The 21,107-nt window shown below is 33.6% G+C and overlaps 2 protein-coding genes and 1 pseudogene across 6 annotated transcripts; 2 read left to right on the plus strand and 1 right to left on the minus strand.

Moving 5' to 3' along the window:
* Window positions 1-221: 221 nt before the first annotated feature.
* On the plus strand, window positions 222-7,962 carry LOC107891508 (ERAD-associated E3 ubiquitin-protein ligase HRD1B). 5 transcript variants are annotated; one of them, XM_016816339.2, is made up of 9 exons: window positions 234-435; window positions 1,063-1,605; window positions 2,173-2,349; window positions 3,665-3,814; window positions 3,936-4,144; window positions 4,799-4,958; window positions 5,576-5,855; window positions 6,236-6,369; window positions 7,510-7,962. In XM_016816339.2, exons 2-8 carry the CDS (start codon window positions 1,073-1,075, stop codon window positions 6,362-6,364), a joined length of 1,638 nt encoding a protein of 545 aa, XP_016671828.1. In that variant the 5' UTR covers window positions 234-435; window positions 1,063-1,072; the 3' UTR covers window positions 6,365-6,369; window positions 7,510-7,962. The 5 variants fall into 5 exon arrangements, with proteins under 5 accessions (XP_016671829.1, XP_016671828.1, XP_016671827.1 ...); XM_016816338.2 differs by lacking the exon at window positions 7,510-7,962 and adding an exon at window positions 7,106-7,365; XM_041100583.1 differs by lacking the exon at window positions 7,510-7,962 and adding an exon at window positions 7,106-7,365 and having other exon boundaries at window positions 4,808-4,958.
* A 4,470-nt stretch (window positions 7,963-12,432) lies between these two features.
* LOC107891507 (NADH--cytochrome b5 reductase 1-like) lies at window positions 12,433-16,521 on the plus strand (annotated as a pseudogene).
* A 46-nt stretch (window positions 16,522-16,567) lies between these two features.
* On the minus strand, window positions 16,568-18,312 carry LOC107891506 (geranylgeranyl diphosphate reductase, chloroplastic). The gene has a single exon (XM_041100584.1). The coding sequence runs from the start codon at window positions 17,955-17,957 to the stop codon at window positions 16,599-16,601; it is 1,359 nt and encodes a 452-aa protein (XP_040956518.1). The 5' UTR covers window positions 17,958-18,312; the 3' UTR covers window positions 16,568-16,598.
* Window positions 18,313-21,107: the final 2,795 nt, after the last annotated feature.

The raw sequence follows: 21,107 nt of genomic DNA on the forward strand, positions 1-21,107 counted from the left end.
AAAGTTTTTTTAAATAAAATTAGAGACCTAAAAATAAATCATTATCCCCCAAAAAGGTAAAACATCCGTATGTAGATTAAACTCTAAAAAGAACTCTAAGATAATAATATTACCAACACAATCAAAATGGAAAAAAGAGGGGCCACAGTCTACGTGGAGTAGAGTGATTGGTAAAGCTGACAACCATTGCGTCAAAGCAAATGTAATCTAATAGGGAAAAGATGGGAAAAAGAAGAAGAAGCAATTTGCAAGTGATATAAATAAATGAAATAAACATACAAACAAGCAGTCTCAATTTTTGTTGAAGTCCTGATAAAATTTATTATTAATTTATAGTTTAATCTCTCCTCGTCCAGAAAAGAAGACCCAGAAGGTTTCTCTTCTTTTCTCATTGTCGGTTCCTTCGAAATCCCTGGCGAAGTTTATCTCAACTCGGTACTGATTTTTACTCCCTTTGTTTTTATATCACCTCTTATTAGATAGTAATTATCGATTTTGGAAGTTCCTGGCTTGATTGTTTGGTTGGGGAGGAAAAAGGAATTTCAGGGAAAATCATTTGAATTTCTTTTTCTTTTGTTTTGATTCAAAATAGGGATTTTTTAAAGCATGACACTATGTTTGAATGAATAAAGTTTTATTCTTTTGGATACAGAGTATATAAATTTTATGACAATTTTACTTAAATTTTATTTTCTTTTTATAGCCCCACTTGATCTCACTGCTTATGCCTTATATTTTTGTTTTATTACAAATTAGATGCTTTGCTTTATCTTTACCTCTTATTAGATAGAAATTATTGATTTCGGAAGTTCCTGGATTCGGTTCTTCGGTCGCAGAAGGAAGGAATTTTCATGGGAAATAGTTGACTTTTTTCCCTTCGTTTTGTTTTTATTGAAAAACGGATTATCTTTGAGCATGATACTATGTTTGAACTAGTAAAGTTCCATTTTTTGGTAAATTTGTTCTTGGTTCTTATGCCTTAAGTTGTTGTTTTATTACCAATTCAATGCTCTAAAGGAGTAAGGATACTCGATTAAGAAGATATTGTGATGTGGTAATCAGGTAGAGCAAAATGATGAGGCTGCGAACATATGCTGGTCTCAGTTTAGTCACGACACTAGCAGTTATATATCATGCATTCAACAGCAGAGGCCAGTTTTATCCTGCTATGGTTTATTTATCAACCTCTAAGATCAGCTTAGTGTTGCTTCTCAACATGGGCCTTGTAGTTATGTGTATCTTATGGCAATTAACCAAACGGCTATTCCTTGGGTCTCTTCGAGAAGCTGAGGTTGAGCGGTTGAATGAGCAATCATGGAGAGAGGTCATGGAGATCCTCTTTGCAATCACTATCTTTCGGCAGGAATTCTCTGTTCCATTTCTTGCAATGGTTACTGCTCTATTGTTAATCAAGGCTTTGCATTGGTTGGTGCAGAAGAGGGTTGAGTACATTGAAACAACCCCTTCCGTTCCGAAGTTAGCGCATGTTCGGATCATTTCATTTCTGGGTTTTCTTCTTCTGCTTGATTCTCTGTTTTTATACAGTTCTGTCAAGTTTCTGATCCAAACACGACAAGCTTCAGTTTCCATCTTCTTTGCATTTGAGTAAGTTATTTAACACCTTTTCTTGTTTTTGTGATTATCAGTTGAAGTTTGCTAAATTCATTTGTGCTTGTCATGTTTTATGGTTCATCACTCAAAACGATAATGTATTTAACTTGTCCTGAGTATTTTAGATTATTAAAATGAATTGGCAACGATGATCTCAGTTCTTGAAGTGGTAGTTTTTCTTTTGTGATTTTAATTATGGTTTGGGATCTTTGATTTTTAGGATCACAATTAAGGATTAAAAAATCTTGTATGTTAGCAAGGACTTGCCAGACCATAAAGAGATAAGAAAGGGCCTCCTTAAATATGTCATTTATGTTGGAAATTAAACGATAAATGAAGTTGACAGTGTAAAAGTCCAACCACCGATCAAATTATTAAAGTTCCTTGAATAAATAAAGGCAGGCTTGTTAAAAATCCAGCTATTCTTTGTTGTACTGCAATTTACATAAAGTAGACTAGTTTGACCCTCCCCTTTATTTCTTTCAAGTGCTGTATGTGTGTGTCATATTTTCTAGTTTATCTGTTTTTGCTTGGACTCATATTTTCTTTTTTGGGTTGTAGGTACATGATACTGGCAACAACAACAGTGTCAACTTTTGTAAAATATGTTTTCTATGTGAGTGACATGCTTATGGAAGGGCAATGGGAGAAAAAAGCTGTATATACCTTCTACTTGGAGCTCATCCGAGACTTGCTTCACTTGTCTATATACTTGTGCTTCTTTCTTGTGATTTTCATGTAAGTAAGCCATTTATTTTTTACTTTCTGCCTTGATCACATAGATGATTATATTATTCTTGTGCAAATATAATTTTTTGACTGTTGGATAGTGTTCTAGGCATGAGGTTCTCTAAAACTTTTTGGCTTACTTGAAGGGAAGGCTTAGTGCATGTTGAAGCAATTTTAAGCAGAGCTCTAAAATTTTCTAGTCAGTTTTTTTTAGATAGAATCTACAATTCCTTTTAGGAGTTTTTTTCGTGCTTTAGATCCCCTTCAGTTATGTGGATATCTTATAATTAGGTTTTGAACTTGAAAGGTGGCATTAGGCATGTGGTTTTCTCTACATATAAAAATGCATTGGGCTGATTTGACATCAAACTAGGCTCAAATTCTGATACTGAATTACATTTTTTGAGATTGTATTTACTGGTTCTAAACTTGCCCTGTTGGTTGGAGAAACAAAGCAATCTCTATCCCATTAGATTTTGTATGGTGTCTAGAATTGCTTTAGATGAGACAATCATCATACTACAGGCCAAGTTCTATAGCTGCTTTGAGATGAGAGTATGGTAGAATATAACTTGTAGGGACGTCAGTGGGGCTGGGTGGGGGCGGATATTGTCAAATCCACCACCGGTCCACTGTAGACATTCAATATGTGTGTGACATATAAACATGGAGGAATAATCTATGACTATCTCAAATACTTCAGTGATCATTGTATGATGCATCATTACATTTTTATCCTTTTAAGAGTTAAATGCGTAAGGGTAAAATAGTAATTTTAAAATATCAAGGCTGGGCTGGGCAAGCAAATACCACAACTGCTTCTTACCCGCTTTAAAAAACTGCCTCTCCCCACCCAGCCTCCACTTAATAAAAGGAAAAAAAAACCTCTCCAATTAGAGCGGATCAATTTGAAATCTATTGGATGGTTCGGGCTTTGCAATCCCTAAATTTAAGCAATTGGGTAATCTCCAATTGGTACAAATATATCCAGTTCTTTTTTCAGCTTTTCCATCATGAACTTTTTGATATATGAATGGGGTAGTGCTAAAACTTGGTTTGGCTTTAATTGCACTTGGCTGTCATAACAAAGAAATCGGTTTCTGATCCTAAAACTTCTAATGTGGTTGTGGTGAGAATCAAGACTGAGCTTTAGGTATTGAGATGCCTAGCAGTTGTCAATTGTTTAATGGAAAGCTTTGTAGGGCACTGCAGGGTCTTTAAGGAAAAGAGGGATCCTGTTGTCTTCACCGATGTCTCCAATCTCTTAGTTATATCTTATAGATTAATTCATGGCATGGTTTTTGATTTTAATTGGTGTGTGCAGGAATTATGGTGTACCTCTGCACTTAATACGGGAGCTTTATGAGACATTTAGGAATTTTAAAATTCGTGTTGCTGATTACTTGCGGTATAGAAAGATCACCTCAAATATGAATGATAGATTCCCGGATGCAACCCCTGAAGAACTCTCTGCGTGAGTCAGATAGTATTTGTTTACGAACTTCATTTTTTTTTGTTTATAGAATCTTTCAATTGCATTTTGTTTTTTTATTCTTGATTTTTATTTCTTAACTGCTTAATGATTGGAGGAACAGAAGTGATGCAACATGTATTATATGTCGTGAAGAGATGACCTTAGCAAAGAAGTTAATTTGTGGACATCTTTTTCACGTTCACTGCCTTCGATCATGGCTGGAGAGGCAGCATACCTGTCCAACCTGCAGAGCACTTGTTGTACCACCTGAAAACGGAGCAAGTTCATCTGGAGGGCAACATGGAACTTGGTCAGATGCTCCTCGACAAGGTAATCTTATTGTAACATCATCTATGATAAAATGAATTCTTTTCTTTGAGCATTTTTATTTTCTTCACAAATCTAAACTGGTGTATGCCAACTGTTTGTTCTGTTATTTGGTTTTGAGATAATATGGATCATGCATGAATAAATTGCTCGACTTTCTGAAAGTTAGTTGCTTTTTTCTAGGTATCAGGTAAAGCTAACTTTTGGGTCTTTAAAATTTTCAATCGATTATCACTAGTTCAAAATTCAGTTTTTTTAGTTGCCATTATTTATGCTTTGTTGTACTGTGCCTAAGCAAGCTAAGGTATCATCCTCCTGAACTAATGTGTGAAATGTCCATAGGTGTTACCTATACTTCAAGGCATGCACCTTAGTGTGGTGTATTACTTGAAGGCTTTTCATCCCCAAACCTGTCTTGAATGTTCTTTCCTAGGTTTTTTGGTCTCAAATTTTGGGGATAACCCGTTCCCCATCCCAGTTATTAAACTCATACACATGATTTATCCCATATAAAAGCTCGTAAGCTGATTTGCTTGCAAAGAATTTGGAATGTTGACATTAAGTATTACTTTGTTCGGCTGTGGTATTGCTTCTCTTACAAATTTACAGCTAATCAATCTGACTTCATAGTCTGAAAAAGGGGCTAATTGCTTGTAGTGGGAACAGGGTCCAGCACGAGTTCAGCTACACAAGGTCCTGGTGTTGGGATGGCCACTGATAATTTGACCCCTCATCAGGCGAGGCTGCAGGCTGCTGCTGCTGCAGCATCAATATATGAGAAATCCTACGTCTATCCTTCTGCAAACGCATTAGTTTGGTAGGTAGTTTATGCTTGTAATTTTGCACACCTGTCAATGACATTGGCAGCTTCCCCATTTTGCCACCTTTATGATCTCATCCCTTTTTTCCTTTTGATTTTTAATCACATGCTATTATTGCAATTTAAAAGAACTGTAAATACGAGGACCAGAGAAATGAATTAGGAATGTGCCATTGAGACCTAATTTTCTTGGCTTTTGTTTGTACAGAAGTTTTCTATGTGTCTGACCATTATTGAAGTGGCAACACTCTTCTCTAGTTACATTCAAACTTAATTATGAAACCATAAATGTAATCATTTGAATTGAGGCCTATTACATAAACTGGGAACTGAAATGTCTACTACCAAGAGAAGGGGGGGGGGAATACTTCAAACACATGCAGGTTACAGAGCATATTGAATTTGAGTGCTAGTTTTCAAAAGCTAATAAGTAGTTCATTGGTTTAGAGGCCTCCCTAGATCTTGTATGCCCACATATGTGCTGCTTTCTAATTCTTATAATGAGGCATTTTTTTTACATGATCAGATCTAGTTCTGAGTGCAATAGCATTGATTTACTAATCCTAACTGGTACTACCATTTACATGTTACAATTTTGTGCATGGTATATGCAGGTCTCCAGGAAACCCTGTACTTCCAGGGTCTTATGCGCCATTGGCCGACACCATGAAGGTGGAACATAGTGGGGAAAGCCCATCCATTGGACATCAACAGTTTGCCATTCCTGGTGGACAGTCAAACTTGCCCTTTCCACAATTCCCAAACTGTGTTTTTGTTCCTTTCCAGTTACCTGGTGCCAATGGAAACTCAGGAGGAGGAGGATCAGGGAGTAATCAGAATATTTCAGATTCCCAGTTGGAGGCTCAGAAGAAGATTATTGAACAGCAGATTGAGGTATGATTTTTGTAGTGTACTAGTACTATTTTTGCTTTCTCTATGTAATTGTGTGTTAAAAATTTTGGAGAACATTCTCTTATTTCTTGCGTCCTACCAAAGGGTCTACTCACTTTGGCTTAGCTCGGGACATTAGTAGACTATGTATACTTCCATAAATTCTGGATCAAGGTGAGAGACTTGGAGTGCAATGGCTTACATGGGACAGCCACCTTCTAGTTGCACTAGGATTGAGAGTTTCCATTTGTTTGTCTCTTCCCCCATATAGAGCTTCATCTTTTCTGATCAAAATATTTTAACATTTAACACTAAAATTACAAGTGAACTCAAACTGTTCCACTTTATCACTTCGGTTTTTCATCACCTATTTTACTCCATAGGTACTGCAACGTCAACTTCAACTCTTGCAGATGCACAAGCCAAAAACTGAGGAAAGCTCGGACATTGGTCTCACAACCTCATCAGATAGTAAAGGAAAGGGCGTTGCATCTTCTTCTTCTGAAGAGTAAAGAGGGTACATAGTTCTTGCTCAACTCTAGCTTATTTGAATTCATGTAGTGCTCTTAACCTAACACACAGAGATTATTACATACTTCAGAATTTTATTCATAACTTTTAGTGCCATGTTACCTATTTCCTTTTAAAAAGAAAATCTTTTGAGCTTACCACATCGTCTTGACCTTTTCTTTGACATCACAAAATCATTTTATGACAGTCATTATCACTTATCAAATATTGTAAAGGAAAAAACTGTTAGATTTTAAAAGAAAAATAATTTTTAATTTATTGGAGTCCCGGAAAAAAAAGTGACTCCATAATCTGTTGGTGGCTGGTACAGGCATAGGTTCCTGTCAAAATATAAGGAATTTGTTTTCGAAGTGTGCTTGTCTGTGTAAGTAGGTTTTAGAGGGAAACTAGTGACAAAAATTTATCATAATTTCAGCAGCGCTTTACTTTTAGTTACCTCCTATGAACAGTAACTAACTCTAGCATATAATAGCAGATCAGGTATTGAATTGCATAATTTGAGGTAGTAATTGCATATAACATTAGAGAAAGGAGCTTGTTAGCTCCAGATGAGAGAGTTTTACCGTAGTAGCTGTTGCTAGAACTTGTAGTGAGTGTTAGATATGAATATGTTGTATATGGGTGTGGTGAAGAAGATAATATTTCTACGATATCTATGTTTGAATATGTGCCGGTATGGAAGAAAAAGCGCTGAAATGACAGTACTTAATTCATACTTACAGCACCAATAATGATCTCTTGAAATCAAATCCGTAGGCAAGTCATCCTTGGCTATCAAACCAAGGCTGCTTTCTTCATGTGGAAGGCTTTTATGAGTAAGGATACTTAATATGATATGCTGTTTTTAAACACCGATGTGTATGTATGTATTTTATAGTGTTTACAATAACATAAAGACACCATATATTCTCAAACTATTATGACACATGAAAAGAATACTGAGACCCACTTCCATATCAATTCGACAACTGCTTCTTTTTCCTCCCATTTCTTGAATATAATATTTTTATTTGGACAAAAACTTCCTCTTGATGGAATGGAAAACTTTTTATGAAAGCAGAAAGACCAAATTAAAATGGCCCACCAATTCAATGGATGTAACTATCATGATCTACTCTACTCACAGGCTTTTGAAAAGGGAATATTAGGGTTCAACGTCGAATGCAGAGAGAGAGAGAGAGAGAATAGGGGAAGAAGAAAAACATACGCCCTTTTCGACGGAATTTATTTTGTCGAATAATATTCCATCAGTCTTTTAACATGGAGTTATTTTCTTTTATGGATATCGACCAATACCCCTCTTCTTAGGACGTGAAGTTGTTGGAAGACATGCTTAAAGAGTATGCATCAACGCTGTCTTTGACAGACCTGATGTGCTTAGCCATGTCAAATGGAACAAGTTTTCAAACAAATTTCCTTAAAAAAACAAAAATGAAGTCGGGACATATTCTTCCATTGCCAATAAATTCAAGGGTCTGAGTTCATAAGAATCGTTATTGGCAGACAACTTGGCAAACAAAGTGTAAATTTATAAAAATGGACAACTTAATAGTTGCAATAGACAGCATCAAACTTAAAATATCTTTTTTTTTTATCTTATGGCTTAATGCTTATTTTGACTGTTGTATTATATACGAATTCTCAGTTTGGTACTTAAAAAATTAGTCTTTGTACTACCATTCCGTCTATCTTATTATTCCATCTATTATTTCTCTTAAAAAAACGTCCCGGCCGATCAAATGCGTTAAAAAGGTGAGAATTTTTATTTTATAAAAGTATTTAAAATTCAAAAAATCCAAAAAAATTGAGATTTTTTAAAATATTATTTTAGAAATGAAAAGAATGTATAAATTTATTAAAAATGGAATTTAGAATGAACTTGAGCACATGCATGGTCAGGTCTTTAAATTTCGAAATTGCTATGTTTTTGGAAATTATAAAAGAAATGTACAAAACTATTAAAAGAATAATTTCATAATCAGCATGGATAAATGTACGTTGGGGTAAACCTGTATATATATATATTATTTGTTTAGATTTATTTCTGACTTTTTAAAATAATTTTATAAGATTTTTATAATTCCGAAATTTTCCTTTATAATTTTAGGTTTTTAAAGAACTTTACGATTTTTTAAAGTGTTTTTGCATTATTATATATATATTTAAAAATTTTAAAGAATAAGCCATGATTTTATTTTTGGTTTTTAGATTTTTTTTTTACATTTTTTGGGTTTTATTATTATTATTATTATTTTTTATAAATTTTATCTTTATGATATTTTTAGAATTTTAAAGAAATGTTGACTTTTTTTGTCACATATTACTTAATGAGTTTTGTAAAGGAAATGCCAACTGGAGTAATATGATAGATAGAATAATAATATAGTTAGGATTGAGTAAAATTTTATTCGATTTGAAAAAATTAAAAAAAATTAAATTTTGAGTTAATTAAATTGAGTTATTTAATTTTTTCGAGTCAACTCGAATACGTAATTTGACTTCAAATCGAGTTGAATTTTACAATTCAAATAATTTGAATAATATATTGGTGTAAATACTCCTTTGGTTCCTATTAATTTTAAAAATGAGTAAATTACTCTTTCTCAACAAAAATTCAAAATAAATTTAAAATTCAAAATATTTATAAAAAATTTAAAATTTATATTTTTTAAAATAATTATAAGAATTTTAAAAATATTGTAAAGAATATATAAAGAAAGTTAAAAATTTAAAAGTTTTCTAAAACGATAATTTTTGGGATCTAAATAAATAAATAAATAATTTAAGTTTACTATCTTATTTTTTTTTCTTATTTTGATGGTTTCAGATTTATCTGCTCGAATTTGTTAATTTATAATAAGATTTTAATTTGAAATGCTTAATTTTTAAATTTAACTTGAACAATTTTACTCGATTCAACTCAACTTGAATTTCATTTCACTCAACTCGTTTAAAAAAAAATTCAAATCGAGTTAGGATGACAAAATAAGACTCGTTAACTTAATTAACTCGAAAATTTTTGACTCGATTTGACTTGATTTGATCACACGCTCGCCCCTAAGTATAGTGGCAAAAATAGGTATCAAGTCATTTTTCTCTAGTCACCGGTAAAATTTTATTTTATTTAAATAGTTATGAAAAAATTATAAAATTATCACAAATGTTATTGATTCATAACGGTTTGAGTACAAGCCCGTTGATTGTCCTTCATTTCATAATTAAATGACATGATACATTAATTCAATGTTATATAAGATTAGCACTTAAATTAACTGTGGTTTGCATGCAGCAGCAGCAGCAGGCAGTCTTCCTGGCTTTGTTGACAGCCTCTTCTTTTTACATGCATCAAATTAACTGTGAGGTTAGCAAAGTGGGTTTAATTTGCAGCCCAGACATTCATATCCTTATTGGCTATTCCATTTCTAACTTTGCTACGTCTTTCCATTTCTCTTCACAACTTTGTAGTTTATGTGATCCCATAATTATGATATATCAATTAAGTAGTTTTGAACATCTCATTTTTAAGATCTAGGTTGGATCCTACTGCCGCCAATCTCTTTTAGTATATGATTTGTAAATCTAATGAGAGATATATATATACATGTCATGTGTCTGATCTAATATTCAAACCTAATCAAATCAACATTATAAAAATATAATTAAAATAAGCTTCATTATATTACATTAATATAAATTTTTAAATCTAAAAAAAAAAATTGAAGCATAAAATCAATAGAAAATAAATATACAATCTTTCTATATTTCAAAATTTCTACATGTATTTACACGTGTATTATTTAAAATATGAATATCATAATATTTTATAATAAAAATTTTATTAATTAATTTTATGAAATAATTTTAAAAACATGTAATTGGTAATTTATTTTTCAGTTAATTTTTTAATTATAATTTTTAATATATATTTACAATTATAATTATAAAATTGATTTTTATCTTCTATTTTCAATTATGTATTTTTATGTTATATATTATTTATTATTCTTTTATCCATAACATTTTTACATGTTTATTATAAAATATTTATTATTATGTTTACCTATATGTTATTAATTTTTTAGAAAATGTTTTTATTACTACTATATTATATATCATATACTATTCATTTTAATTATTTTTCTTTAAAATTATTATATTTAGTAATACGTTATCAATCATTTACTACATACCTAACTTTTTCATTATTAATTTTATTTCATAAAATTTTCAACATATAAAAGCACTAAAAATTAATTATAAGTTAACATATTAATAAATTTTTTAAACTAAAATGTAGCTTGATCTATTAAATATTATATTACAAAGCTTAAAGTGTAATTAAATTTCGAAACCTTAAAATTTTATTAGGTAATGACTAGTTTATTCTCATGTTATCAATTATGTACCATTATATTATATTTACTATAATTTTATTAGTTTCCATTAATCATTTACTATTATTTGTGAATAAATTATTATTATGTGTTAAGGTAAATTAGACGAAAGTGGAGAGGATGGTAGTTTACACAGTGAAGAGAAAGTATTAGTATTTAAGAGAGTCTTGTTTCCCTTGAAGAAGGGTATGATAGTTATATGTAATGTTGGTTTCTAGTGTTCTCAAGCTTCAATATGTGCTTGTGTTGGAGGAGGGCTCTCTTCATGGTATACCCTTTGAGGGTGTCAAGTTGACAATATTTCTTCATCATTTAAGTTAGTGATGTGACTTGATATGATGAAAATATGAGGCATGTGAGTATTGGATATCAGTTGTCTTACTAGATGATAATTGCAAGTTGACAAATTAGTTTAGGGGAGGGGGAGGATTCTCGTCATGGTATACCCCTTAAGAGTGTCAGGTTGACAATATTTCTTCATTTAAGTTAGTGATGTGACTTGATGTGATGGAGGTACGGGGCATATGAGTGTTAGATATCAATTATCTTGCTAAGTGATAATTGCAATCTAATAAATTAGTTTAGTTTGACATAGACTCGCTTTTCTTTCTCATTTTTATTTTTATTTTTGTACAAATCTTCTATTTGTTCTTCCTAATGATTAAAAAACGTGATGTTAAGTAGAAATTTCGTTTCTCTCAAGGGATTTTTATAATTTTGTTTTTGAGTTTATGTGCTTGGTTTTTATTTTGTGGACTTTTATTGAATTTTTTTGTTATGTTTGTTTTGGGATTTTATGAGGAATATATGAGTGTTTTGGTATAGATTCATTCTTGATTAGAAGTATTTATAAAATTTGTTGGGTTTTATTGTTATTGAATTTGATGATTTTGTGTTGTTCTTTATTGAATATTAAGCATTTAACGGAGAAGAGAGAAAAAAAGAAAAGGGGAGAAAAGTTAAAACAGAATCTAGAGTGACGATAGACTTTTTCTCCTAACATTTGGATTGAGTTTGTAGGCTAAAGTTGTCATTGTTGGAAGGAATTTACCTAAATACCGCATTAACCTAAACATGATTAGCCTTAGATCATAAAATGGATGAATGATCATAAAAAAAATCACATTTAATTCGCAAAAATTACATTGGATCAATAATTTTATATTCGCAACATTTTGAAATATAGGGATATATGTTTAGATAATATAAGATTTGAGAGGCGAAAGCCATTACTACTTGGCATTCTCAACCTCTCCAAAATTGAAGGTTTTAATTAAAATGTTTTTATTACATTTAATTAAATTTATGTATATATAATTAAAACCAATTATACTAAAATGTTTTTGTACACACTTTAAAAATGTTATTATTGCTTCATAAGATTTTTTTAAGGGCTAGAAAATTTAAGCAATTTTAATTTGACCCGACATCCAAAATAAAAGCAAAATAGACGAAAAAGTCCTCTATTTTGGGCTCCCAAAATATAAATTTGCAGACACCATGGCATTACTTTTCCAATACGGAGACGCCACGTGTGACGAATTGAACCCCAGCTGCTATCCTCTACATCCGACACCAGTTAAGGAGCAAATCTCCAGTTGACCAAACCAAAACTTTCAACAAAGGACGAATCTTAAACAGAACAGAACTGGGATCCGCTATAAAATCCTTTTACAATCTTTGTCTTCTCGTAGTTCCAAAACATTGGGTCTGAAAAAATTTAAAAGAGAGAAAAAAAATGGAACATTTTCAATCGCATAGGGTAGAAATAGTAAGCATAGCTGTTGCCGTGGCTGCTGTTGGTGCTGCTACTGCTTACTATTTATATGTTTCCAAGAAACCCAAAGGTAGAAAATTTTTTCCCTTTAACTCTCGTTTTCTATATAAAATATTGATTGTGTTTCTGATGAATTTGTTTTTGGGGTTTTGCGTTAGATCACATATGATGCATTTTTGAAATATATAATGAAATGGGATTCCTTTACAATTTGATTGCTTGTGCTATTGGGATGTTTATTTTCTATAATTTTCATTTCCTCAAATAAATTGCAGAAAGCGTTGTATATTTTTATTTTTTGTTTAAATTGTTGAAGTATTTATTGGTTTTTCAATTGTAAGAAGTAAACAAGTAAGATACGGAGTGGAGCCTTGTTCTTGTGGTTGAATTGAAACCAATGTTACTTGCCTACTTGGAACATAAAGCTGACAACGTTTTAAGATCAAATAAGTTTAAGAGAATATCTAATTGGATGGCAGCAATGGAATACTGTCTTAAGCTCTTCAGTAGTAATAATTTCCAGTTCGTAGTTTAGAAATTGCTGAATTCCCAATTTTTTTTATCTAGTAAACATGAAGTATTTCATCTCCAAGCAGCTCTCTAATGCTTCCCATTTTTAAATATTTAGTTTCTTCATTAACAACTTGTTATTTTTTTATCCTAGATTAACTCTTTTTCTTTTTCCCCTTTTCTGGTGGTAGCTTTGTTTTCTTTTCAATCTCTTCACGCACCTTGTTTGAGTTTTGAGAATGTAACCTGTAAAATTGTTATGTCCTCATTGTTAGTAAATTGAAGAATGTAACCTTGTTTTCTTTTCAATCTCTTTATGCACCTTGTTTGGGTTTTGAGAATGTAACCTGTAAAATTGTTATGTCCTCATTGTTAGTAAATTGATTAATGCCTGATGTTCGGACAGTTTGCTTGGATCCGGAAGAATTCAAACTTGTAAAACGCACTCAACTCAGTTACAATGTGGCTAAGTTTAAGTTTGCCCTTCCTACACCAACATCGGTTTTGGGGCTTCCAATTTGACAACATATGAGTTGCAGGTTTGCCTCTGGACTGACTGTTCGAGGATCTTTTACTTAAAATGTTGCACATGTTTAATTTTGTTTTTCTTAAACAGAGGAAAAGATCAGAATGGCGACGATGTTGTCAAGCCATATACTCCAACAACTTTGGATTCAGATTTAGGGTACTTTGAACTAGTCATAAAGGTTTATATGCAGCAAGCAATTGATGCTTTGCACACTGTCATCATGTAATTTTTTTCCTTCTTGCTTACAATGACACATAATTTAGTTTTCATGATCTGTAGATGTACCCTCAAGGAAGGATGTCCCACCACTTCCGGGAGATGCAGGAAGGTGATTACTTAGCTGTTAAGGGACCCAAGGTATGTTTCTTTGATGCTATATCACATTATGTTACAAATACTATTTTCTTGTTTCAAAACCCAGTTGTAGCTCCATCATATAAGATACTAATGTCAAAAACAAATTGGTAGAATGTAGTCTTAACCTGTAAAATCGTGATCTTTTAACAATTAATAGTTTCAGATTCTATCTTAAAGATCCATCTTTGATTTTAAAAGAAAACCGAATTAGTAGTAAACACAGTAAATTTAAAGAAGGCTCATAAGTAGAACTTCTAAAACGTGTATGTGTGGAAATGTCAGCAATTATTTATTTTTTATATCTTGGATTGCAGCATAAGTTGACTCTAGAAGTGGTATTTTTCACAAACACATGCGTCGGTCCCATTCTCTATTCCCAGCACCATGTTTGAGGACTGCTTTTTTATTTCAGCGTTTTCCATTTTCTATTTCACTCTTTTCTCATTATATATTTCTTCCCCCCCTTTCAGTTCCTTAGAAGTGTTTGACAGATCAGTTCACTCTAGATAAAAACCCTGCCCCTTAGAAGTGTTTGGTAACACAGGTTTTTGGAAAAAAGTGCATACTGCACTTGGTGTTTAGTACATTTCGTGGGTGAATTAAGGTGACCTTTCTTGCAATTTTGAAGCATGTCTTAATGTGTTATATACATTTGTCTCCTAGGAGAGATGTCATAGGAATCATATATTCTATAGTAAATCCATGTTAAAAGAACAGCTAATAGTTGATTTACCTATTGGATGCTTTCAGGGACGCTTCAAGTATCAACCTGGCCAAGTTAGAGCATTCGGTATGCTGGCTGGGGGCACTGGCATCACCCCGATGTTCCAGGTTTTTTATTTTAGAATCTACGAGCTCAGCTACTTCGGATGACTTTTTGTCTTCTCACCTTGCACAAGACTTTCTTGTTAATTTTTCATTTAATAATTGCGTAACTTTCTCATATGTTATTGAGGTTGCTAGAGCCATATTGGAAAACCCAAAAGACAAGACTGACATTCATCTTATTTATGCCAATGTCGCTTATGAGGACATTCTGTTAAAGGTGGGTTCTGTTTCTCTCTTGTTTAATAAAAAATCGCACATCTGAAAATGCTCAGAACTTGGGGCAACAATTCTATTTTCTGATAGGGGCAATCTAATACAAATTCAATTTTGTTTTTCAGGAAGAGCTGGATGAGCTCACCAGTAGATATCCGAATCGTATGAGCGTGTACTATGTTCTGAATCAGGTATACAAGTCAAACATCGTTTTCTTTGTACTTTATTATTCCTTTTTCTTTTCTAGTTGAGCTGTTTTTCCACTGTCTGCATTTTTTGTTTCAATTCAGAAATGAGAAATCCAGCATTTGATATGCCAGTTTTTCGTCTCTATTTCCTAGTTGCTTGTTTAAGATTATTTTATGAGAAATAATTTGTCTCCTCTAGTTTGTACCATCTCCGTTAGTAGTCATAGTTCTAACTGGGAGAGCTAAGGAGTCACAGTTTTGTTATATTGGCATACTATATTACTGGGACTTAGCGTATCATGTGTGTATCCTTGTTTCAAAGTTTTTCCATGTATTTGGAGGAACCATGGAAAGTCACACTTCCGTACCTATGTCTATGCACCGGACATTGGTGTCGGAAAAAGCTACTTAAAGAAAAAGGGAGGGTTGTAGCAACATAGCCAGAATAAGACCTAGAACATAATTGCCGGAGGAGGTTAGGCTTATGAATATTCTTCCGCTAAACTTCTCAGGTCAAAAGTCATAAACTAGTGTGGCTTTAAACAAATGACATACCCTACTAAGTTGCTCATAAAATTTCTTTACATCCACAACTTAAAAGATTTTGATTCTCTAAAACTGAAAAGAGAAATCATCTTTCTTCGAAATCCCAGAAATAGTTTTTTATCGACTTAAGTAGTTTGTGCAACAAATACTGGTCGGCTTTGATTTCCTTGGCATCCATTTTCAGTTTTAGTTGTTTCAAGGTGTAAACAACCTATATAAACCTCTTGTTGCATGAGGTATTTTAAACTTGCAGCTAATATTTATTTTATGTTAAAACATCATGGTGCAGCCTCCTGAAGGATGGGATGGTGGAGTTGGGTTCATATCCAAGGAAATGATTCAAGTCCACTGCCCTGCTCCTGCTGAAGATATTAAGGTAATATTTAGTTCACCCACACTTTCTTTGAATGTGATGCTTGATCAGTGATTGATTGATTGATGAATACAGATATTGAGGTGTGGACCGCCTCCGATGAACAAGGCTATGGCTGCTCATCTTCAAGCCCTCGGGTACATTTCCGAAATGCAATTCCAGTTTTAAGTCTCCGCTCTAACGTCATTGATGGCCAGTAATATTATTAAATGAACTCAACAAGTAATGCCCAAATCACCAAAAGAAACTCGGGTCTTTGGTTTGTGATATGGTTTAGACTTGAGGCTCACAGCTTAGCTTTACTGCTATAATAATCGTTGGGATGGAGAGAACATTTGAGATTTTATGCTGTATCATTCATCACAGCTTTTTACAAGCAAAATTTTGCTCTAAAAAATATATAAAATATGAAAGATTTCGGTACCCATGTTGAAATAAATTAAGTGAAGACTATGTTGTTTTGAGTTGATAACAAAATTTGCATTTATTCATGGAAAAAGTTACAAGTTGAAGGCAGCCATGTCTCTACCAACAATCTTACATCTCATCAAACTCCCAAAATTAGCGAAAACCATCTTAAGATCTTCCCATCCATCTCCCTTAGCTAACTTCTTATACAAGTAACTATCAAAAGTCATCCTTTGCACATACTCACTCCCACAAACTTCAACCAATGCTTCCCTTGCTTCATTACTCCCATAAAACACCCTTTGCAACAAATCCAAGAACCTAAATGTACTCACATACTTTTTGTCCCATTCCATCAAATACTCCCTTTTCAAATCATCTTCACTTATCATCCATTCTCCACCCTCCGATGCTCTTACTATTCCTTCCCCACACATCCTCCCCGATTTGGCCGCAAAATAAATGCCTTCACCTGAGCACTTCGTAACATACCCCGCCGCGTCCCCTACTAGTGCCACGCGTCCTCTTACTCTTACCGGTCGGGGATGTTCCGGGATTGGGTGGGCCTCCACTTTGATCACTTTTCCGTCCTTGATCTTGTTTTTAACCCTTTGTTTGATCCCTTGCTGGTACATTTTAATATCCTGTTTCCCGCACACCGTCCCAGTCCCCACTGCCACGTGGTCGCATTTGGGGAATACCCACGCGTAAAAATCGGGTGACACGTCATTTCCCACGTACATTTCCGCGAGGTTTTGGTAATACTCCATTTTCTCGTCTGGTAATCTGATTCGCTCTTGGAATGCTATGGCGCACGTGTAGTTGCCGGCTTTTATGAATTTAGCCACTTTGCTGTTGGCTCCGTCCGCGCCGACGATCACATCGACGGCTAGGGTTTTACGGGAGTTGTTGACTGTGTGGTGGATGATGTAAGGAGACAAGGAGGAGGAAGGGATTTCGAGATGGGTGACGAGGAAAGGGATTAGTTGGGCGCCGGCGGATTCGGCCCGGTTGCGGACGAAGGCATCGAGGACCTCGCGGCGGAGCATGGGGATGGATTCGTGGGCGCTAAGGGATTTGGATCCGAAATCGACGGTGAGATTTGAGGGGGAAATGATTTTCATCTTGGTGACGTGGCGGTCGATGAGGTGGTGAGGGATGGAGAATTCATCGACCATGCAGAGAGGTATAGCGCCGCCGCAGGGTTTGGCTGTGGAAGGGCTACGTTCGAAGAGAAACGTCTCGATTCCGCCTGAAGCTAGGGCTTCCGCGGCGGAGGAGCCAGCTGGACCTCCACCTATCACGGCGACCCGTAGTTTTCGGCCGTTAAGGTGGGGATGGGCCGCTGAGACAGTTAAACGCCGGGGTTTAAGAAAACTGGGTTTATGTTTTTTGATCGAGAGCTGAGAAGATGGGGTTTTGAGAGGGTTTTGGAGTTGGGAAGCTGCCATTTTTGTGTTTTGGAAGCTAAACCCTAATCTTGGAGTAAAGAGAGAGAGAGAGTGAAAAAGCTTGGGACTTGGTTTAACTTCACATTGGTTTTAACATTAATTAGTGAGTTGTGGGTGTTGGTGTAGTGTAGTAGATTAGTGAGGTTACTTTTTGTTTGTTTATATTAAAAAATTACACTCTTAACAAAGTCGTTCTTGCGTTTGATGTTTGTAATAATAAGATGCTCTTTACTCTGGTAGTGGATGCAAAATAGCAGATAAAGCCGAAGAAATAAACAAAAATTTTCATTCTGCAGTAGCAAGTACTAGTGCTTGAAAGCAGCATTTTCATGGCACATTAACATTGCAGATTTGCAGTTCCATGTGTTTTTGGAAAATATTTTCTGATTTTTAGTGTTTGTTTCAACCAAAAAGATTGCTTAATTATTATTTTATTAATAATAAATAGACCTGTCCATGGGCCTGGCCGGGTTTGAGCTGGGCCCGAAAAAAATTCTGGCCCGACTCTTAGGCCCGGGGCCGGCCTGGCCCGAAATATGGGCCTGAAATTTTGCTCAGGCCCGGCCCGGGAAAAAAATAATAAGCTCAAGCCCGGCCCGGTCCGGCCCGGTTTTTAATAAACACAAAAAAATATTTTAAAAATAAAAAAATAAAAAAAATATTTTTAAAGTATTTTAAAATTAAAAAATAAAAATAAAAAATATATATTTATTATATTCGGGAGATTTGCTACAGAAACTTTGTAATGCAAATATTTTCTCAAAATTTAACATGAAATCTGGATTTGGGCAAATCCAAATAAAAGAAGAAGAAATATATAAAACGACATTTACTGTACCATTTGGACAATATGAATGGAATGTAATGCCTTTTGGGTTAAAAAATGCTCCATCTGAGTTTCAAAGAATAATGAATGATATATTTTACCAATATTCTCAATTTACAATAGTATACATCGATGATGTATTAGTGTTTTCAGAAAATTTAGAAAAACACTTCAAACATTTATCGATGTTTATAAAAGTCATAAAAAATAATGGTTTAGTAGTTTTTAAATCCAAGATAATTTTGTTCCAAACCAAAGTATGGTTTTTAGGTCATTACATTACCCAAGGAACCATTACCCAAATAGAACGATCTATAGAGTTTGCTAGCAAATTCCTAGACCAAATCCTTGATAAAGTCCAATTACAAAGATTTTTAGGAAGCCTCAATTATGTCATGAACTTTTATTCAGGTCTTAGCAAATTATGTAAACCGTTATATAATAGGCTCAAAAAGAATCCACAACCTTGGACAAATAACCACACCAATATTATCACCCAAATCAAAAAATAAATCACTAAGCTTCCTTATTTATATTTAGCCGATCCAAATGTCCCCAAGATTGTGGAAACAAATGCTTCTGAAATAGGATATGGTGGGATCCTAAAACAAGTTAAAGGAAGAAAAGAGCAAATAGTCCAATTTACTTCCAGACATTGGAATCCTACTCAGCAAAATTATAGTACTATTAAAAAAGAAATTTTATCAATTGCTTTGTGCATTATAAAATTCCAAAGTGATTTATTAAATCAAAAATTTCTTTTACGAAGCGATTGCAAATCAGCAAAAGAAGTTTTACAAAAAGATATTCAAAATATTGCCTCAAAATAGATTTTTGCAAGATGACAGGCAATTTTGAGCATATTTGATTTTGATATTGAATACATTAAAGGAGAAAGTAATTCTTTTCCTGATTTTCTCACCAGATAGTTTCTTCAAAAATGCCACCCAAACTCCAAGACAAAAGAAAAGGGAAAATAGGAGAGTCATCCAAAATACAAATTTCCTCAAAACCAATTAATTCATGGTATGAAATTTGCCATGAAGAAGAAAATGAGAAATCATCATCATCAAAATCCTCCAAAAATACAATAATTCAAGATGTATAAGATCCAAATGAAATTGGTTCTCAAATCAAAAATGGATTGAGTCCCTTTCTCAATCCCCAGAAGTAGCATTGGCCTTTTCAAAAATGAAAGATGAAACTCCTCTGAAACAAATTGCTACTGAAGCAGTAAAGATTTCAAAAAATAAAGAGATTGTTTTACACAAACCAAAATCTCTCAAAAATGTTTTAAAAGAGGCTTCTCTCCAAAATATTTTTCCAAAAGATATAGCAGTGTCTTCACAGACTGCTACACAAAAATCTTCACAATATTTTCCAAACAAATATTTTGAAAAAATTCTTGTTGTGGAGGAAGAATTTTCAGAAAAACCTCCACATATACTTGCAAAAGAACTTTTCAATGGATGGCATTTCAAACCATTGAATTCTCAAAAACCCCAACAGTATTATGAAAACATATTGGTTCAAATTAGTTCAGTATTGTTCAAACATTACACAGACCCAAAAGATCCAAATTTTATTACCCATTCAACAGCTCAAATACTAAAAATTCTTCGACCAAGAGATTGGAGTGAAAACTCAAATTCTCCAAAGAAATTCCCAGCCAAATTTACCACCAAAATAGACCACTACCCATATTTTACATATTGGGATTACCAAATGGCATGGTACAATGCATTCTTAATGAACAACCAACACATGAAATATTCTTGGCTCATATATTTCAAATACGGTAACCAATTCAAATTCCCAAACTGGTTCCAAGAATGGTGGAATTGGTATGGACCATCATCCTTTGAGATACTACCAGAAAAAATTCAAAACTTATGGCCCAAATTCTTTGACAAATTTCAGCCTGAACCAGACCAAAAACACATTTACAGGACAATCTATTACAGACCAAAAATTGTGCATTTCTTGGATTGTTTCATGGAATTATTTTTATGAGCAAGATCAATATACTGGAATTCCATTATTACTTCAGAACTACAAGACTAAATGGTGAGACAAATTTAATGATGAAAAATATGATTCAAAATATTTTGATAATTTTTTCAACAAGAATCCAAGATTATGTAAGTCCGCAGCCCCGGATCTAACCACAACAAAATTCCTTCAAGCAAAGTCGATAGCTAGTGCGATGTTAGCTCAAGCCAATACCAAAAAGGAATACAAAAAACTCATGGCTAAAATGCTCAGCTCATTGGATTCCGAATCCGAAGATGAGAAATCTTCAGCATCCTCAATCAAGACGGTGG

This window comes from Gossypium hirsutum, chromosome D09 (genome assembly GCF_007990345.1).
Source record: "Gossypium hirsutum isolate 1008001.06 chromosome D09, Gossypium_hirsutum_v2.1, whole genome shotgun sequence".
Taxonomy (NCBI): Eukaryota; Viridiplantae; Streptophyta; class Magnoliopsida; order Malvales; family Malvaceae; genus Gossypium; species Gossypium hirsutum.

What these genes read in the sequence shown, in the direction of transcription:
- LOC107891506 (XM_041100584.1), bottom strand. Translation starts at nt 17,957, where the DNA reads ATGGCAGCTTCCCAACTCCAAAACCCTCTCAAAACCCCATCTTCTCAG.
- LOC107891508 (XM_016816339.2), top strand. Translation starts at nt 1,073, where the DNA reads ATGATGAGGCTGCGAACATATGCTGGTCTCAGTTTAGTCACGACACTA. An exon ending in TCCATCTTCTTTGCATTTGA is followed by an intron (nt 1,606 to 2,172) that starts GTAAGTTATTTA and finishes TTTGGGTTGTAG; the next exon opens with GTACATGATACTGGCAACAA. An exon ending in ACCCCTGAAGAACTCTCTGC is followed by an intron (nt 3,815 to 3,935) that starts GTGAGTCAGATA and finishes TTGGAGGAACAG; the next exon opens with AAGTGATGCAACATGTATTA.